A 15,625-nucleotide genomic window follows, 5' to 3' on the forward strand; every position below is an offset into this window, starting at 1 on the left:
CCGGGGTCAAGCAGGAAGTGACGGCACCAACCAATGGAAGAGGACCAAGTCCAGTGCAACCTTTTCCAACTCAACCCCATATAGAGACATTGGGTCCCCCCCCAGTGGAGACATTGGGTCCCCCCCATATAGAGACATTGGGTCCCCCCAGTGGAGACATTGGGTCCCCCCCCCCAGTGGAGACATTGGGTCCCCCCCCCCCCAGTGGAGACATTGGGTCCCCCCCCCCCCCCCCAGTGGAGACATTGGGTCCCCCCCCCCCAGTGGAGACATTGGGTCCCCCCGCCACAGTGGAGACATTGGGTCCCCCCCCCCCCAGTGGAGACATTGGGTCCCCCCCCCCCAGTGGAGACATTGGGTACCCCCCCCCATATAGAGACATTGGGCACCCCCCAACAGAGAGACATTGGGTACCCCCCCCATATAGAGACATTGGGTCCCCCCCCCACAGTGGAGACATTGGGTACCCCCCCCCCCATATAGAGACATTGGGTCCCCCTCCATATAGAGACATTGGGTCCCCCCCCCATATAGAGACATTGGGTCCCCCCCCCCCACAGTGGCGACATTTGGTACCCCCCCCCCATATAGAGACATTGGGTCCCCCCCCCCCACAGTGGAGACATTGGGTCCCCCCCCCACATTGGGTCCCCCCCCCCCACAGTGGAGACATTGGGTACCCCCCCATATAGAGACAATTGGGTCCCCCCCCACAGTGGAGACATTGGGTCCCCCCCCCACAGTGGGGACATTGGGTCCCCCCCCCCCACTGGAGACATTGGATTCCCCCCTCCCCCCACAGTGGAGTCATTGGGTTCCCCCCCCCCATATAGAGACATTGGGCTGCCCCCCCCCACCACAGTGGAGACATTGGGTTTCCCCCCCCCACCACAGTGGAGACATTGGGTCCCTCCCCCACAGTGGAGACATTGGGTTCCCCCCCTCCGTATAGAGATATTGGGTCCAACTCAACCCCATATAGAGACATTGGGTCCACCCCCCACCACAGTGGAGACATTGGGTTCCCCCCCCCCCACAGTGGAGACATTGGGTACCCCCCCCACAGTGGAGACATTGGGTACCCCCCCACAGTGGAGGCATTGGGTACCCCCCCCCCCCCACAGTGGAGACATTGGGTCCCCCCCCCACATTGGAGACATTGGGTCCCCCCCCCACAGTGGAGACATTGGGTACCCCCCCCCATATAGAGACATTGGGTCCCCCCCCCCATATAGAGACATTGGGTCCCCCCCACCACAGTGGAGACATTAGGTCCCCCCCCCCACAGTGGAGACATTGGGTTCCCCCCTCCCCCCACAGTGGAGTCATTGGGTTCCCCCCCCCCACGGTGGAGACATTGGGTGTCCCCCCACTGGAGACATTGGATTCCCCGCCCCCCCACAGTGGAGACATTGGGTTCCCCCCCCATATAGAGACATTGGGCTCCCCCCCCCACCTCAGTGGAGACATTGGGTTCCCCCCCCCATATAGAGACATTGGGCTCCCCCCCCCCACCACAGTGGAGACATTGGGTTCCCCCCCCTCCATATAGAGATATTGGGTCCAACTCAACCCCATATAGAGACATTGGGTCCCCCCCCCCACAGTGGAGACATTGGGTTCCCCCCCACCACAGTGGAGACATTGGGCTCCCCCCCCCCACAGTGGAGACATTGGGTTCCCCCCCCCCATATAGAGACATTGGGCTCCCCCCCCCCCCCACAGTGGAGACATTGGGCTCCCCCTCCCCCACAGTGGAGACATTGGGTTCCCCCCCCCCCATATAGAGACATTGGGCTCCCCCCCCCCCCACCACAGTGGAGACATTGGGTTCCCTCCCTCCGTATAGAGATATTGGGTCCAACTCAACCCCATATAGAGACATTGGGTCCCCCCCCCACCACAGTGGAGACATTGGGTTCCCCCCTCCCCCCACAGTGGAGACATTGGGTTCCCCCCCCACAGTGGAGACATTGGGTCCCCCCCCCCATATAGAGACATTGGGTTCCCCCCCCCCCCCACAGTGGAGACATTGGGTTCCCCCCCCCCCCATATAGAGACATTGGGCTCCCCCCCCACCTCAGTGGAGACATTGGGTTCCCCCCCTCCGTATAGAGACATTGGGTCCCCCCCCCCACCACAGTGGAGACATTGGGTTCCCACCCCCAACAGTGGAGACATTGGGTACCCCCCCCAAATAGAGACATTGGGTCCCCCCCCCCATATAGAGACATTGGGTCCCCCCCCCACAGTGGAGACATTAGGTCCGCCCCCCCACAGTGGAGACATTGGGTTCCCCCCTCCCCCCACAGTGGAGTCATTGGGTTCCCCCCCCCACAGTGGAGACATTGGGTTCCCCCCCCCCATATAGAGACATTGGGCTCCCCCCCCCCCACCTCAGTGGAGACATTGGGTTCCCCCCCTCCGTATAGAGATATTGGGTCCAACTCAACCCCATATAGAGACATTGGGTCCCCCCCCCCACCACAGTGGAGACATTGGGTTCCCACCCCCAACAGTGGAGACATTGGGTTCCCCCCCCCCATATAAAGACATTGGGCTCCCCCCCCCACCACAGTGGAGACATTGGGTTCCCCCCCCCCATATAAAGACATTGGGCTCCCCCCCCCCACCACAGTGGAGACATTGGGTTTCCCCCCCCCCCACAGTGGAGACATTGGGCTCCCCCCCGCCACAGTGGAGACATTGGGTTCCCCCCCACCCCATATAGAGACATTGGGCTCCCCCCCCCCACAGTGGAGACATTGGGCTCCCCCTCCCCCACAGTGGAGACATTGGGTTCCCCCCCCCCATATAGAGACATTGGGCTCCCCCCCCCACCACAGTGGAGACATTGGGTTCCCCCCCCCATATAGAGACATTGGGCTCCCCCCCCCACCACAGTGGAGACATTGGGTTCCCCCCCCCCACAGTGGAGTCATTGGGTCCCCCCCACCCACAGTGGAGACATTGGGTGTCCCCCCACCCACAGTGGAGACATTGGATTCCCCCCCTCCCCCCACAGTGGAGACATTGGGTTCCCCCCCCCCACAGTGGAGACATTGGGTTCCCCCCCCAACAGTGGAGACATTGGGTTCCCCCCCCCAATATAGAGACATTGGGTCCCCCCCCCACCACAGTGGAGACATTGGGTTCCCCCCCCCCACAGTGGAGTCATTGGGTCCCCCCCACCCACAGTGGAGACATTGGGTGTCCCCCCACTGGAGACATTGGGTTCCCCCCCCCCACAGTGGAGACATTGGGTTCCCCCCCCCCACAGTGGAGACATTGGGTTCCCCCCCCCCACAGTGGAGACATTGGGTTCCCCCCCCCACAGTGGAGACATTGGGTTCCCCCCCCCCATATAGAGACATTGGGTTCCCCCCCCCCCATATAAAGACATTGTGCTCCCCCCCCACCTCAGTGGAGACATTGGGTTCCCCCCCTCCGTATAGAGATATTGGGTCCAACTCAACCCCATATAGAGACATTGGGTCCCCCCCCCCACCACAGTGGAGACATTGGGCTCCCCCCCCCACAGTGGAGACATTGGGTTCCCCCCCCCCCATATAGAGACATTGGGCTCCCCCCCCCACAGTGGAGACATTGGGCTCCCCCCCCCCACAGTGGAGACATTGGGTTCCCCCCCCCCATATAGAGACATTGGGTCCCCCCCACCACCACAGTGGAGACATTGGGTTCCCCCCCCCCCATATAGAGACATTGGGCTCCCCCCCCCACCACAGTGGAGACATTGGGCTCCCATCCCCCACCACAGTGGAGACATTGGGTTCCCCCCCCCCATATCGAGACATTGGGTCCCCCCCCCCACCACAGTGGAGACATTGGGTTCCCCCCCTCCGTATAGAGACATTGGGCTCCCCCCACCCCACCACAGTGAAGACATTGGGTTCCCCCCCTCCGTATAGAGACATTGGGTCCAACTCAACCCCATATAGAGACATTGGGTACCCCCCCCCCCCCACCACAGTGGAGACATTGGGTTTCCCCCCCCCATATAGAGACATTGGGCTCCCCCCACCCCACCACAGTGAAGACATTGGGTTCCCCCCCTCCGTATAGAGACATTGGGTCCAACTCAACCCCATATAGAGACATTGGGTACCCCTCCCCCACCACAGTGAAGACATTGGGTTCCCCCCCTCCGTATAGAGACATTGGGTTCCCCCCCCCCCACAACACACAGTGGAGACATTGGATTCCACCCCCCCACACACAGTGGAGACATTAGATTCCCCCCCCCCCACACAGTGGAGACATTGGGTTCCCCCCCCCAAACAGTGGAGACATTGGGTTCCCCCCCCCCCATATAGAGACATTGGGTCCCCCCCCCACTGGAGACATTGGGTCCCCCCCCACTGGAGACATTGGGTTCCCCCCCCCCACACAGTATAGACATTGGGTTCCCCCCCCCCCCACACAGTGGAGACATTGGGTCCCCCCCCCCACACAGAGACATTGGGTCCCCCCCCCATATAGAGACATTGGGTCCCCCCCCACTGGAGCCATTGGTTCCCCCCCCACCATATAGAGACATTGGGTCCCCCCCACACTGGAGACATTTGGTCCCCCCCCCCATATAGAGACATTGGGTCCCCCCCCACTGGAGACATTGGTTTCCCTCCCCCCCCACTGTGGAGACATTGGTTCCCTCCCCCCCACTGTGGAGACATTGGGTTTCCCCCCAGTATCATCATTTAGAGGGGGCATACTGCCAGAACTAAAACCAAGAACTAAACCATAAGATAAAGGAAACTTATAAATTCAAAAAATATTATTACCTATGTCAACCTAAGTCCTGTTTGCCTTTTACATTTAATTTACTGCACAGAAACAGGTCAATCAGCCCAACTCGTCTATGCTGGTGTTTATGCTCCACACGAACCTCCTCCCTCCCTATTTCATTTAACCCTATCAGCATATCCTTCTATTCCTTTCTCCCTTGTGTTTATCTAGTTTCCCCTTAAATGCATCTATGCTATTCGCCTCAACTACTCCTTGTGGTAGCGAGTTCCACATTCTAACCACTCTCTGGGTAAAGACGTTTCTCCTGAATTCCCTATTGGATTTATTAGTGACTATCTTACATTTATGGCCCCTAGTTCTGGTCTCCCCCAAAGTGAAAACATCTTGTCTACGTCTACCCTATTAAACCCTTTCATAATCTTAAAGACCTCTATCAGGTCACCCCTCTGTCTTTTTTCTAGCCTATTCAATCTTTCCTGATAGTTATAACCAATCAGTTCCGGTATCATCCTAATAAATCTTTATTGCACCTTCTCCAGTGCCTCTATATCCTTCTTATAATATGGAGACCAGTACTCCAAGTGTGATCTAACCAAGGTTCAATACAAGTTTAACATAACATTTCTAATAAAACCCAAAGTATCATCAAACAAAAAACAAACAAAAGTGCCGCATTTTTAGAGGGGCACAATTAATAAAGAACAAAACCATATAACAAAGGAACCATAACTTAAATAAAATTATTGCCCTTGTCCAAAATGCCCTCCAGTCCCTGCAGTGCCCACCAGTAGCAGACGCCCTCAAGCATGCTCCTTCTCCAGGGCCACCCTAAGTCCAGTGTGGGGCTTGGTTCAGTTTCTCCCTGGTTCAATTTTTTCCATTCACCATCAGATTTGAACAATCTGATAAAGCAATGCGACGGGGTGGATGGAGAGAAATTATTTCCTCAGGGTTTAGAGGGCAACCCAGAACAAGGGGGCACAATCTTAAAATTAGAGCTAGGCCATTTAGGAGTGAAACCAGGAAGCATCTTTTCACACAAAGGGTAGTGGAAATATATAATTCTCTCCCCCAAAATGCTGTGGATGCTGGATCAATTGAAATTTTCACTGGTATGGGTCTCAAGGGATTATGGATCAATAGGTAAATGGAGTTGAGGTACAGATCAGCCGTGATCTAATTGAATGGTGGAACAGTCTCAAGGGGCTGAATGGCCTCCCCTGTTCCTATATTCCACCAGCTAAACATTGGTAAGACTGAAGCCATTGTTTTCAGACCTCGCCACAAAATCCGTACCCTTGCCACAAATTCCACCCCTCTCCCTGGCCACTGTCTCGGGCTCAACCAGATTGTTTGCATCCTCGGTGTCCTATTCTACCCTGAGCTGAGTTTCTGACTCCATTTCCTCTCCAGTACAAAGACCGCCTACTTTCATTTCCGTAATATTCAGCCCAGCTGCTCCTGAAACCCTCATCTGTGCCTTTGACACCTCCAGGCTCAACTATTCCTGACCAGCCGCTCATTCTCCACCCTCCATAAGCTTCACCTCATTCAAAACGCTACTGCCCATATTGAATCCCTCATTATTCACCCATCACTCCTGTCCTTGCTAACCTATATTAGCTCCTGGTCCCCCGTAACTTCAAGTTAAAAATTCTCACCCTCCTATTTAAATCCCTCCATAGCCGCACCCCTCCCTAACTCTGTAACCTCCTCCAGCCCTGCACCCTGACCTGAACATTTCATTTCCCTGACTCTGCCATTCTGACTCGAAATAGTGGCCGCGGGATCTTTTATGTCCACCAGAGGGGACAGACGGGGTCTCGGTTTAACGTCTAATCCGAAAGATGAATGATAAGACACGGACGTGAATAATGCAGGTGAAAGCACGATACCCAGTGGCAGTCGCAATGTCGCCAATGTGCGCAAGTCCACGGCGTCAAAATTATTTCAAGGAGCAGGCAGACTGGGTGGACAGATTAGGTGGGGTATGGCTCTCCGGCCCTGAGGAGGTGTCGACTTGTCAGCATCTGTTGTATGCTGTGTAGTTTTTGCAATACAGAAAGTGGAAATCCTTTAGCCAGAGAAACATGACAGTCAACGGCAGCCTTGGCAAGGGAGGAACAAAGTGAAATGTGTGTGGTTAATGGAGCGACAATCATTGACAGGACTTTTACTTAGAAACTGTACTTGTGGCTCTGCGTTAACAGTCCTATGATCATCTGCATAATATTCTTGCCTCATTAACACATGGTCTGCCTAATGACTACTGTCTCTGCTACCAGCCCTGCCTATTGTCCCACCATCTGTATTACATAGAATGTACAGCACAGGAACAGGCCAATCGGCCCAACTGGTCCATGCCGGTGTTAATGCTCCACACGAGACTCCTCCTGCCCTACTTCATCTCACCCTATCAGCATATCCTTCTATTCCTTTCTCTTTCATGTGTTTATCTAGCAACCCCTTAAATGCATCTATTGTATTCACCCCAACTATTCCATGTGGTAGCGAGTTCCACATTCTTACCACTCTCTGGGTAAAGAAGTTTCTCCTGAATTCCCTATTGGATTTATTAGTGACTATCTTATATTTATGCCCTAGTTTTGGTCTCCCCCACAAGCGGAAACATCTTCTCTACGTCTATCCTACTCTTTTCTAGAGAAAAGAGCTCCAGCCTATTGAATCTTTCCTGATAGGTATAACTTCTCAGTTCTGGTATTAATATGTCCAATAAATTTTTTCCAAAGAAGGCCTAACCAGTTCTGATGAAAGGTCATCAACCTGAAACGTTAACTCTGTTTCTTTCTCCACAGATGCTGCCTGAATAAGGGGCTGCTCTTTCAAAACTGAGATGAGGAGAAACTTCTTCACTCAGAGGGTGGTAGGTCTGTGGAATTTGCTGCCCCAGGAAGCTGTGGAAGCTACATCATTAGATAAATTTAAAACAGAAATAGACAGTTTCCTAGAAGTAAAGGGAATTAGGGGTTATGGGGAGCGGGCAGGAAATTGGACATGAAGCTGAGTTCGGATCGGTCAATGCCCTGTGGGTGGCGGAGAGGGCCCAGGGGCTATGTGGCCGGGTCCTGCTCCGACTTCTTGTGTTCTTTAGATTTGTGGTTGGGATCAGATCAGCCATGATCTTATTGAATGGCGGAGCAGGCTCGAGGGGCCGATTGGCCTACTCCTGCTCCAATTTCTTATGTTCTTATGTTCTTATGTTCTGACCTGCTGAGTGTTTTCCAGCATTTTCTGTTTTTATTTCAGATTTCCAGCATTCGTGGTATTTTGCTTTTGTTGCATTCAGTTTATTTCTCTACTCAAGTGTGTTGTCTTTGCCTCAATATTTAATTTCCCCGTTGTTTGCTCTTGATGAGAGGGGAGGTTGTGTGTCATCTAGTGTCTCATTTGTGTGCTCCTTCTAAGCACCACATCGGTGGGAGGAGCAAGTGTGGTGGCAAGATTAAATACAATGGGCCTATACTCTCTGGAGTTTAGATGAATGAGAGGTGATCTCATTGAAACACATAAGATTCTGAGGGGGCTTGACCGGGTAGATGCCAAGAGATTGTTTTCCCTGGTTGGAGAGTCTAGAACGAGGGGGCATAATCTCAGGAAAAGGGGTTGGCCATTGAAGACTCAGATGAGGAGGAATTTCTTCACACAGAGGGTTGTGAATCTTTGGAATTCTCTACCCCAAGGGGCTGTGGATGCTCAGTCGTTGAGTATATTCAAGGCTGAGATTGATTGATTTTTGGACTCTAGGGGAATCAAGGGATATGTTAAAAGCGCTATATAAATGCAAGTTGTTGTTGTGTTCTCTCCCTAGCATAAACAGTTTTCAGCAGGTTGGAGTCTGGGACAGTGAGAGAGGTAGCGAGGTTTTGCTTTCTTACAGTTTGTGCACAGATCAACCATGATCAAATTGAATGGCAGAACAGGCTAGAGGGGCTGAATGGCCTCAGTCAGTTTAGAGATTGCTAACTTGTAAAGTGAGATCGGCCCATAATCGAAGGTTGAAGCCATATATTTTGTCCTGCTTTATGATGCAGGCAGCGATAGGAAATTTATTGACTCTCACTGTGAAAACTGTATTCTGTTCATTCGTGTATTACTTGTAAAGTAAGCAGGTTGTTGGTTTACAATTGGCCTTGCTTCACTCGAGTGTTTTTCAATCCACCTTCTGCAAGATAGGAGACATGCATATGGTGGCATGTGCAAGGTCACAATATCGAGCACACACAACGAGGGTCTTACTGATATAGCCTTTTAAAAAATTTATTTGTTCATGGAATGTGGGCGTCGCTGGCGAGGCCGGCATTTATTGCCTATCCCTAATTGCCCTTGAGAAGGTGGTGGTGAGCCGCCTTCTTGAACCGCTGCAGTCCGTGTGGTGATGGTTCTCCCACAGTGCTGTTAGGAAGGGAGTTCCAGGATTTTGACTCAGCGACGATGAAGGAACGGCGATATATTTCCAAGTCGGGATGGTGTGTGACTTGGAGGGGAATGTGCAGGTGGTGTTGTTCCCATGTGCCTGCTGCTCTTGTCCTTCTAGGTGGTAGAGGTCGCGGGTTTGGGAGGTGCTGTCGAAGAAGCCTTGGCGAGTTGCTGCAGTGCATCCTGTGGATGGTGCACACTGCAGCCACTGTAGCCTCTGGGTCACTATTGTTTTACTAGATATTGGGTGTAAGATTATTAATTTCACTTGTCCCTATGTTTAGGAAAATAACCTTATTGCTAGTTCAAACCTTGAGCGGAGACAACAATCACAGAAACTGGTATTGTGATTACTAAGCAATTATTTTCAATTGCCAAACAACTATAAGCAACAGCTCTAAGCAATACTCACAACTGTGGAATATGGTTCAGAATGCAGGTTGACCAGACCATCTGTTCTGGGAGGGAAGGAGTGTCTACCGAATTGATTCTTCCTTGTTTTCTTTATGTTGTATGTAGATCTCAACATTTTCGGCAGTTACACCATTTTGCCTCTCCTCCCGATAGCAAAGTTCGTTCTCATTTTTATACAGCTTTAGGAAAGCCTCATCCATGCCTTTTAAAGGAAGTTAAGCATTTGTATTGCCGTTTTCCATTTGCTTCTGCGGATTCATAACTCTTGTAAATAAATGCGACCACTAGTGTTAGCCTGAACAACACAGGCTGATAGCATAGCATTGCCACTTTTTGCAGAGGGCAGGGTGCATGGTGGGCAAAATAACTCAGTAAAAAGGGTAATAAAAACAGAAAATGCTCGAAAACACTCTGCAGGTCAAGCAGAATCTGTAGTGAGAAAAACAGAGTTAATTTTTCAGGTCGATGACATTTCATCAGAACTGGAAGAAGTTAGAGATTTAACAGTTTATAAGCAAGTACAGAGCAAGGGAAAATGGGGGAGAGGGAGGAAAGAACAAAAGGGGAAGGTCTGCGGTAGGATGGAGGACAGGAGTGATTAAATGACAAAAGGGATGACGGTGTAAGCCAAAGGGGGTGGTAATGGGACAAGTAAAGAAACAAAAGATGGGTCCAGAGGAGGTGTAAATGATAACAGCAGAACCATTAAGAGCACCTGCTGTCTGAAAAAGTGGGAGCAGTGGTTATGATCTGAAGTTGTTGAACTCGATGTTGAGTCCGGAAGGTTGTAAAGTGCCTTATCGAAAGATGGGGTGCTGTTCCTCAAGCTTCCATTGAGCTTCATTGGAACAGTGTAAGAGGCAGAGGACAGAGAGGTCAGAGTGCGAGTGGGATGGGGAATTAAAGTGACTTCTCTTCAGTAAAAGGGTAACTGTTAATTCTTTGGGACAGCCTGCATAAGGGTACAATTTTCTGATTGTAAAAGGTGCAGTGGAAACTGTAAACATGAATGGGAAAGTGCCAGAATTGTATCAGAAGCATCTTCTGTTATTTGCATGTTGTTGCTCTGTAAAAAAGGCCAAGGGACACAATTCCTGCAGAAACCCCAAAAAAAATTTGCTTTGAGGCAGACTTATAAAATTTCATATACTTGCAATAAATATCTGTTAACTAGTAAATGCAAATACTTAGAATTACATATCATTTACAGCACAGAAACGAGCTATTCGGCCCAACTGGTCTATGTCGGTGTTTATGCTCCACACAAGCCTCCTCCCACCTTACTTCATCTCACCCTATCAACACATCCTTCTATTCCTTTCTCCCTCATGTGTTTATCAAGCTTCCCCTTAAATGCATCTGTGCTATTCACCATAATCACTCCATGTGGTAGTGAGTTCCACATTCTCACCACTCTCTGAGTAAAGAATTTTCTCCTGAATTCCTTATTGGATTTATTATTGACTACCTAGATTTGGGCTCCCCCAACAAGTGAAACATTTTCTCTACTTTTACCCTATCAAACCCCTTCATAAGTTAAAAAACTTATGATCAGGTCACCTCTCAGTCTTCTCTTTTCTAGAGAAAAATCCCCAGTCTGTTTAGTCTTTTCTGATAGTATAAAGGTTGGAACGCAGATATCTGGCTGTCCATCATTGGGTTGTCACTGTATTGTGGGACGATTCCCAGTCATACAATCTATTAGATAACATCCCCTTTGCCAGTCTTGTGACACTTTTTGTTTGGGCATGTTATACACAGATCTTGTGATGTTTTCTAATGAAGAGCAGTGCGACAGCTTGCAGGAGTAACAGTAGTGACTCTGTTTTCACTGATATACACAGCGTCTGTAAAAGTTTCAGCAGCTGCAGCAAGAGGTATATCTTAATTTTTGCTTTTTTATGTTGTGTTAATAATTGTACATTAATTAGCATTTAAACATAAACATACTACATTATCCATATGTTGATGTTTTATTTCAAGTAGCTTTATACTGATCTTTCTTAGCTATGTGGTTGTGAAAGTTTCCTTTCAATACTTGAGCAAAGAATTATTTTCAATTGTGAGAACAGATTAAAGGAATTAATATAAAGTAATTTTGTGGCAGGTGCTTCTGTCCAGGTAGTTTTAATGATGCAAGTACGAAGATTGTCCTTTGCCCATCAAAACCTACAAGAAATACCTTTCATCAACATACTTAGACAAACAGACAGTCTCGAAGAACTTGATCTCAGCTACAACTGTCTGGATGAGTATCCTTTAAATATTTTCCTTCTAATATTTTGATTGCTAACCATACTAACTGCCAAGATTACCAAGGAGTTAACTGTAAAACCTGTAGGTACATAAACATTAATTTTTCTCCCCCAACTTATTAATTTGTGTCAAAAGCAAAATACTATGGATGCTGGAAATCTGAAATAAAAACAGAAAATGCTGGAGAAGCTCAGCAAGTGAGGCAGCGTCTGTGGAGAAAGAAACAGACGCTGCCTGACTTGCTGACTAGTTCCAGCATTTTCTGTTATTAATTTGTGTAATACCTCTTGGGTCATGTCAGTTTTGCTGGTTATCTTTAACAATGCCTCTAAGGAGAAGCTAGATTACATAGAAATACAAAGAACGTACAACACAGAAACATTCGGTCCAACTGGTCTATGCCGGTGTTTATGCTCTACGCGAGTCTCCTCCTACCCATCTTCATCTAACCCTATGTTATGTCCTTCTATTCCTTCCTCTCTCTCTCACTCATGTGTTTATCCAGCTTCCCTTTAAATGCATAGGTGAACACATGAAGGAGAAAGGAATAGAAGGATATGCTGATAGGGTTAGACGAAGTAGGGTGGGAGGAGGCTCGTGTGGAGCATAAACACTGGCATGGACCGGTTGGGCAAAAAGGCCTGTTTCTGTGCTGCAAATTCTATGTAACCAGGAGTCAGCTTGACGCTGCAGCATTTCAATGCACTGTGGAGTGTTAGAATAGGGGATACTGATTTCAGTCATGATATCAGGAAAGGGTGCCAAATGTAAAGTTTTTTTCCAGGGGGACAGAAGAGAATTTTATGGTAGAAATGATTTGCACATCTCCTAGCAGCCAATTATAAAACAGCATTAGGAACATAGGAACAGAATTAGGCCATTCAGCCCCTCGAGCCTGTTCCGTATTGACAGAAGCCTGGGAATAGGCACCTCACACTCTCAGTTGGGGATTGCTGTGTGTCCCTGAGATGGGGAAGTAGAAAGAATGTAAAGAAAGGATTAAATCAATGTTAAAAAAATTGCAGCGGGGGAAAAGGAGTTAATTAAACATATACACTAAAACAAATAAACCTCCATTCGCTCATACTTGGGGCTATATTTTTCTCAGAATAAAGCTTGAGTAAATACATTTCCTTCCTGTCGGCCCCGGTTACCACTGCTTCCCGGGGTTGCCATAGGGAAGGTGACAGTGGGCCCCGAGAAATGGCGGAAATGACTCTAGGTTCCCCCAGTGAGGGGAGCAGGCCTTACAACACCCTCCTTATCCCCCGTTCCAGCCTCCACTTACCTTCGGGCTATGCCAAAGATGCCTGTTATAAACTGGATAGCCAGGTGGTGAAGGATAGAATATTAGAGCCTGGTCTTCAGTTGCTTCTAAGCCTTTATTCACAGAGATCCACATTACCCCCTCCACACCCTTGATAAGCTCTCATATATATGGATACAAGAGAGTCCCAGTTGATACACACCGCCTGAATACAATTAACAATAATTGATATAAATCACATGGATACAATTAACAGATTCCCTTCTCTCTCTTTAAATAAAAAATATAAACTTTATTTATACACACAATACAAACAAAAATTTTAAAAATCAAAAACTTCCATCCTCTGTACAACTTATGCTATTCACAGCATTCCATTGTGAGGCAACCCTTCTCCAGGACTCCTAATAATTTCTTCGTACATGCATTTCTTCTGGTAAAACAATCTGACAGTTGATGGCTTGAATCCACCCATTTAATTTTAGAGATTTCCTTTCTCTCCAGCATTTGTTTCAAGCCAGCAAGGTCAATCCGTAATCTTTCCTCACTCACATTTTTCGTAGAGTGTACATTATCCCACAATGAACGATTGTCTACATAACATTCAATGGGTATACTATCTTCAGTGCTCCCATTGTACAGGATGCCACTCAAAATATTTGCCAAATAGAATCCCATATCCACTGTGTTGACAAGAGCCAGTGTTTCAGCAGCCAGAGTACTTTTAACAACCCTTTTTATTTTCTTAGCTTCCCAAGCTAAAGGACAACATTTCCCCATTCTCACCCATAAGAAACACTGATACCAGCTGCACTAGAATACCCATCAGGAAGATTAGTATGTGAAGCATTGCTAAGGATAACGAGCTTCATTTTCTTTGGGTCACCTAAGGATGGGAACTTAAGTACGCATTTATCTGTATTTAATTTTCGTAATGTTTTATTTCCCCTTAAAACATTCTCTACTATGGGGTGTTTCACTGAAGTACTTAACTCCAACACATCAAAACTAGCATCTGGTCTAGTCTGAGTGCACAACCAGGTCAACTGACCAATCAAGCTTCATAATTGCTCTGTCTCTTAAGATATAACATCACCTTTCTGTGATGACCCAGTCCGATTCACCGGGATGGGAGTAACACTCTCTAAATAGGACTGTTAATTTAAAGTTATACCAGAACCACTCTGCTTAATATCTAAACCAATATATTTAAAAACCCCACAGGCCTGACTCCCAATTTTAAATTCTACTCTGATCTTATTAATGACGAATTTCTCAAATTCCACAGTACCACCCCATAAGAAATCATCAACATGCATCATGAAGATGCCTGAAAGTTTTCCGTTATGGTACCAATAAAACATTGCAGGATCTGCTTTTAGTTGAACACAACCTATTTTTAGCAAAACAGATCTCACCAAAAAATACCGTACCCTGGAAACATCATTCAGGCCATAGACGCATTTGTTTAGTTTCCATAGTTTTCCTTCTGCATCTGCTGCCTCTTTAGGCGGTTTCAGAAACACTTCTCTCTGAAAAGTATCGCTCTGCAGAAATGCGGCTTTTATGTCAGTTGACCTACACTCCCATGAAAATGTTGCCAAAAGAGCCAAAAATATTTTTAAGATTACCTTTCCAGCAGTGGGAGAATCCACTCGAACATCTGTATCACTCACTTTCTCTTCAAAACCTCAAACTACCTTTATAAGTAAGCCTTATAAGTCCCATCTGCAAGGACTTTTTCAGTATAAACCCACCTATATGACAAAGCTGGTTGACCCTTACCTGTTACCTCAGAATAAACTCCAAATTCTTTCCAACTATCTAACTCCCTTTGTTTTGACTCTCTTACTCATTCACGCTCAAGTTTATTGGCAGCCACCAAAACTTCACAATCACGAGGACTTCTGCTTCTAGTTCTGTTATGTGACTGTTCTGTAGTCTTTGTTTCATTGTCTGACCTAGTCAAGTTACGACTGATACTTCCATTGTAGTGACTACTACTGCGAGATCTCCCTCTTTCATTTCTCGTTTGCGATCGTTTTCTGACGTAAGAATCACTTCCAGAATCTCTATCACTACTCAGACTCCACTTTCATACTCTCCACTCTTTTACCCATTCTGCAAGTCCATGAACCTCGCTGCATGGCCATCATCCTGAACATTCAACCAAAATTTAAACCTACGAGTAGCTTTGCCTGCACGCCCAAAATTGTTGCATCCCTCCATTCACTAGTCCCCATTGGAACATATGCCATCCATGTACCCACTTTGGGCAATTGTTCTTTGGATGTGATAGCTCTGTCATATGTTTCTTGATCACTGACATTACCACTGTCCAGCCCTTTATCTACCTCAGTCTGTACCTCAGGAACCTCATCAAAAGAATCATGAACATCTGAGGAACAAGATGTCTCGTTTACTTCTATCAACTGCTCAGAGTCCGAGATTTTATAATTAATTCCAATTAATCATGAGGAATGA

At 48.0% G+C, this 15,625-nt stretch overlaps 1 protein-coding gene across 1 annotated transcript in view; it reads left to right on the forward strand.

The window, feature by feature from the left end:
- The first annotated feature begins 11,751 nt into the window (after window positions 1-11,751).
- The window catches only part of LOC137320670 (leucine-rich melanocyte differentiation-associated protein), a 29,843-nt gene continuing 25,969 nt past the window's right edge, over window positions 11,752-15,625 (forward strand). The window contains exon 1 of the mRNA XM_067982349.1: window positions 11,752-11,870. Within this exon, the coding sequence (XP_067838450.1) occupies window positions 11,752-11,870 (119 nt within the window). The remainder of the gene's footprint in view (window positions 11,871-15,625) is intronic.

The sequence above is a fragment of the Heptranchias perlo genome, chromosome 4, assembly GCF_035084215.1.
Source record: "Heptranchias perlo isolate sHepPer1 chromosome 4, sHepPer1.hap1, whole genome shotgun sequence".
Lineage (NCBI taxonomy): Eukaryota > Metazoa > Chordata > Chondrichthyes > Hexanchiformes > Hexanchidae > Heptranchias > Heptranchias perlo.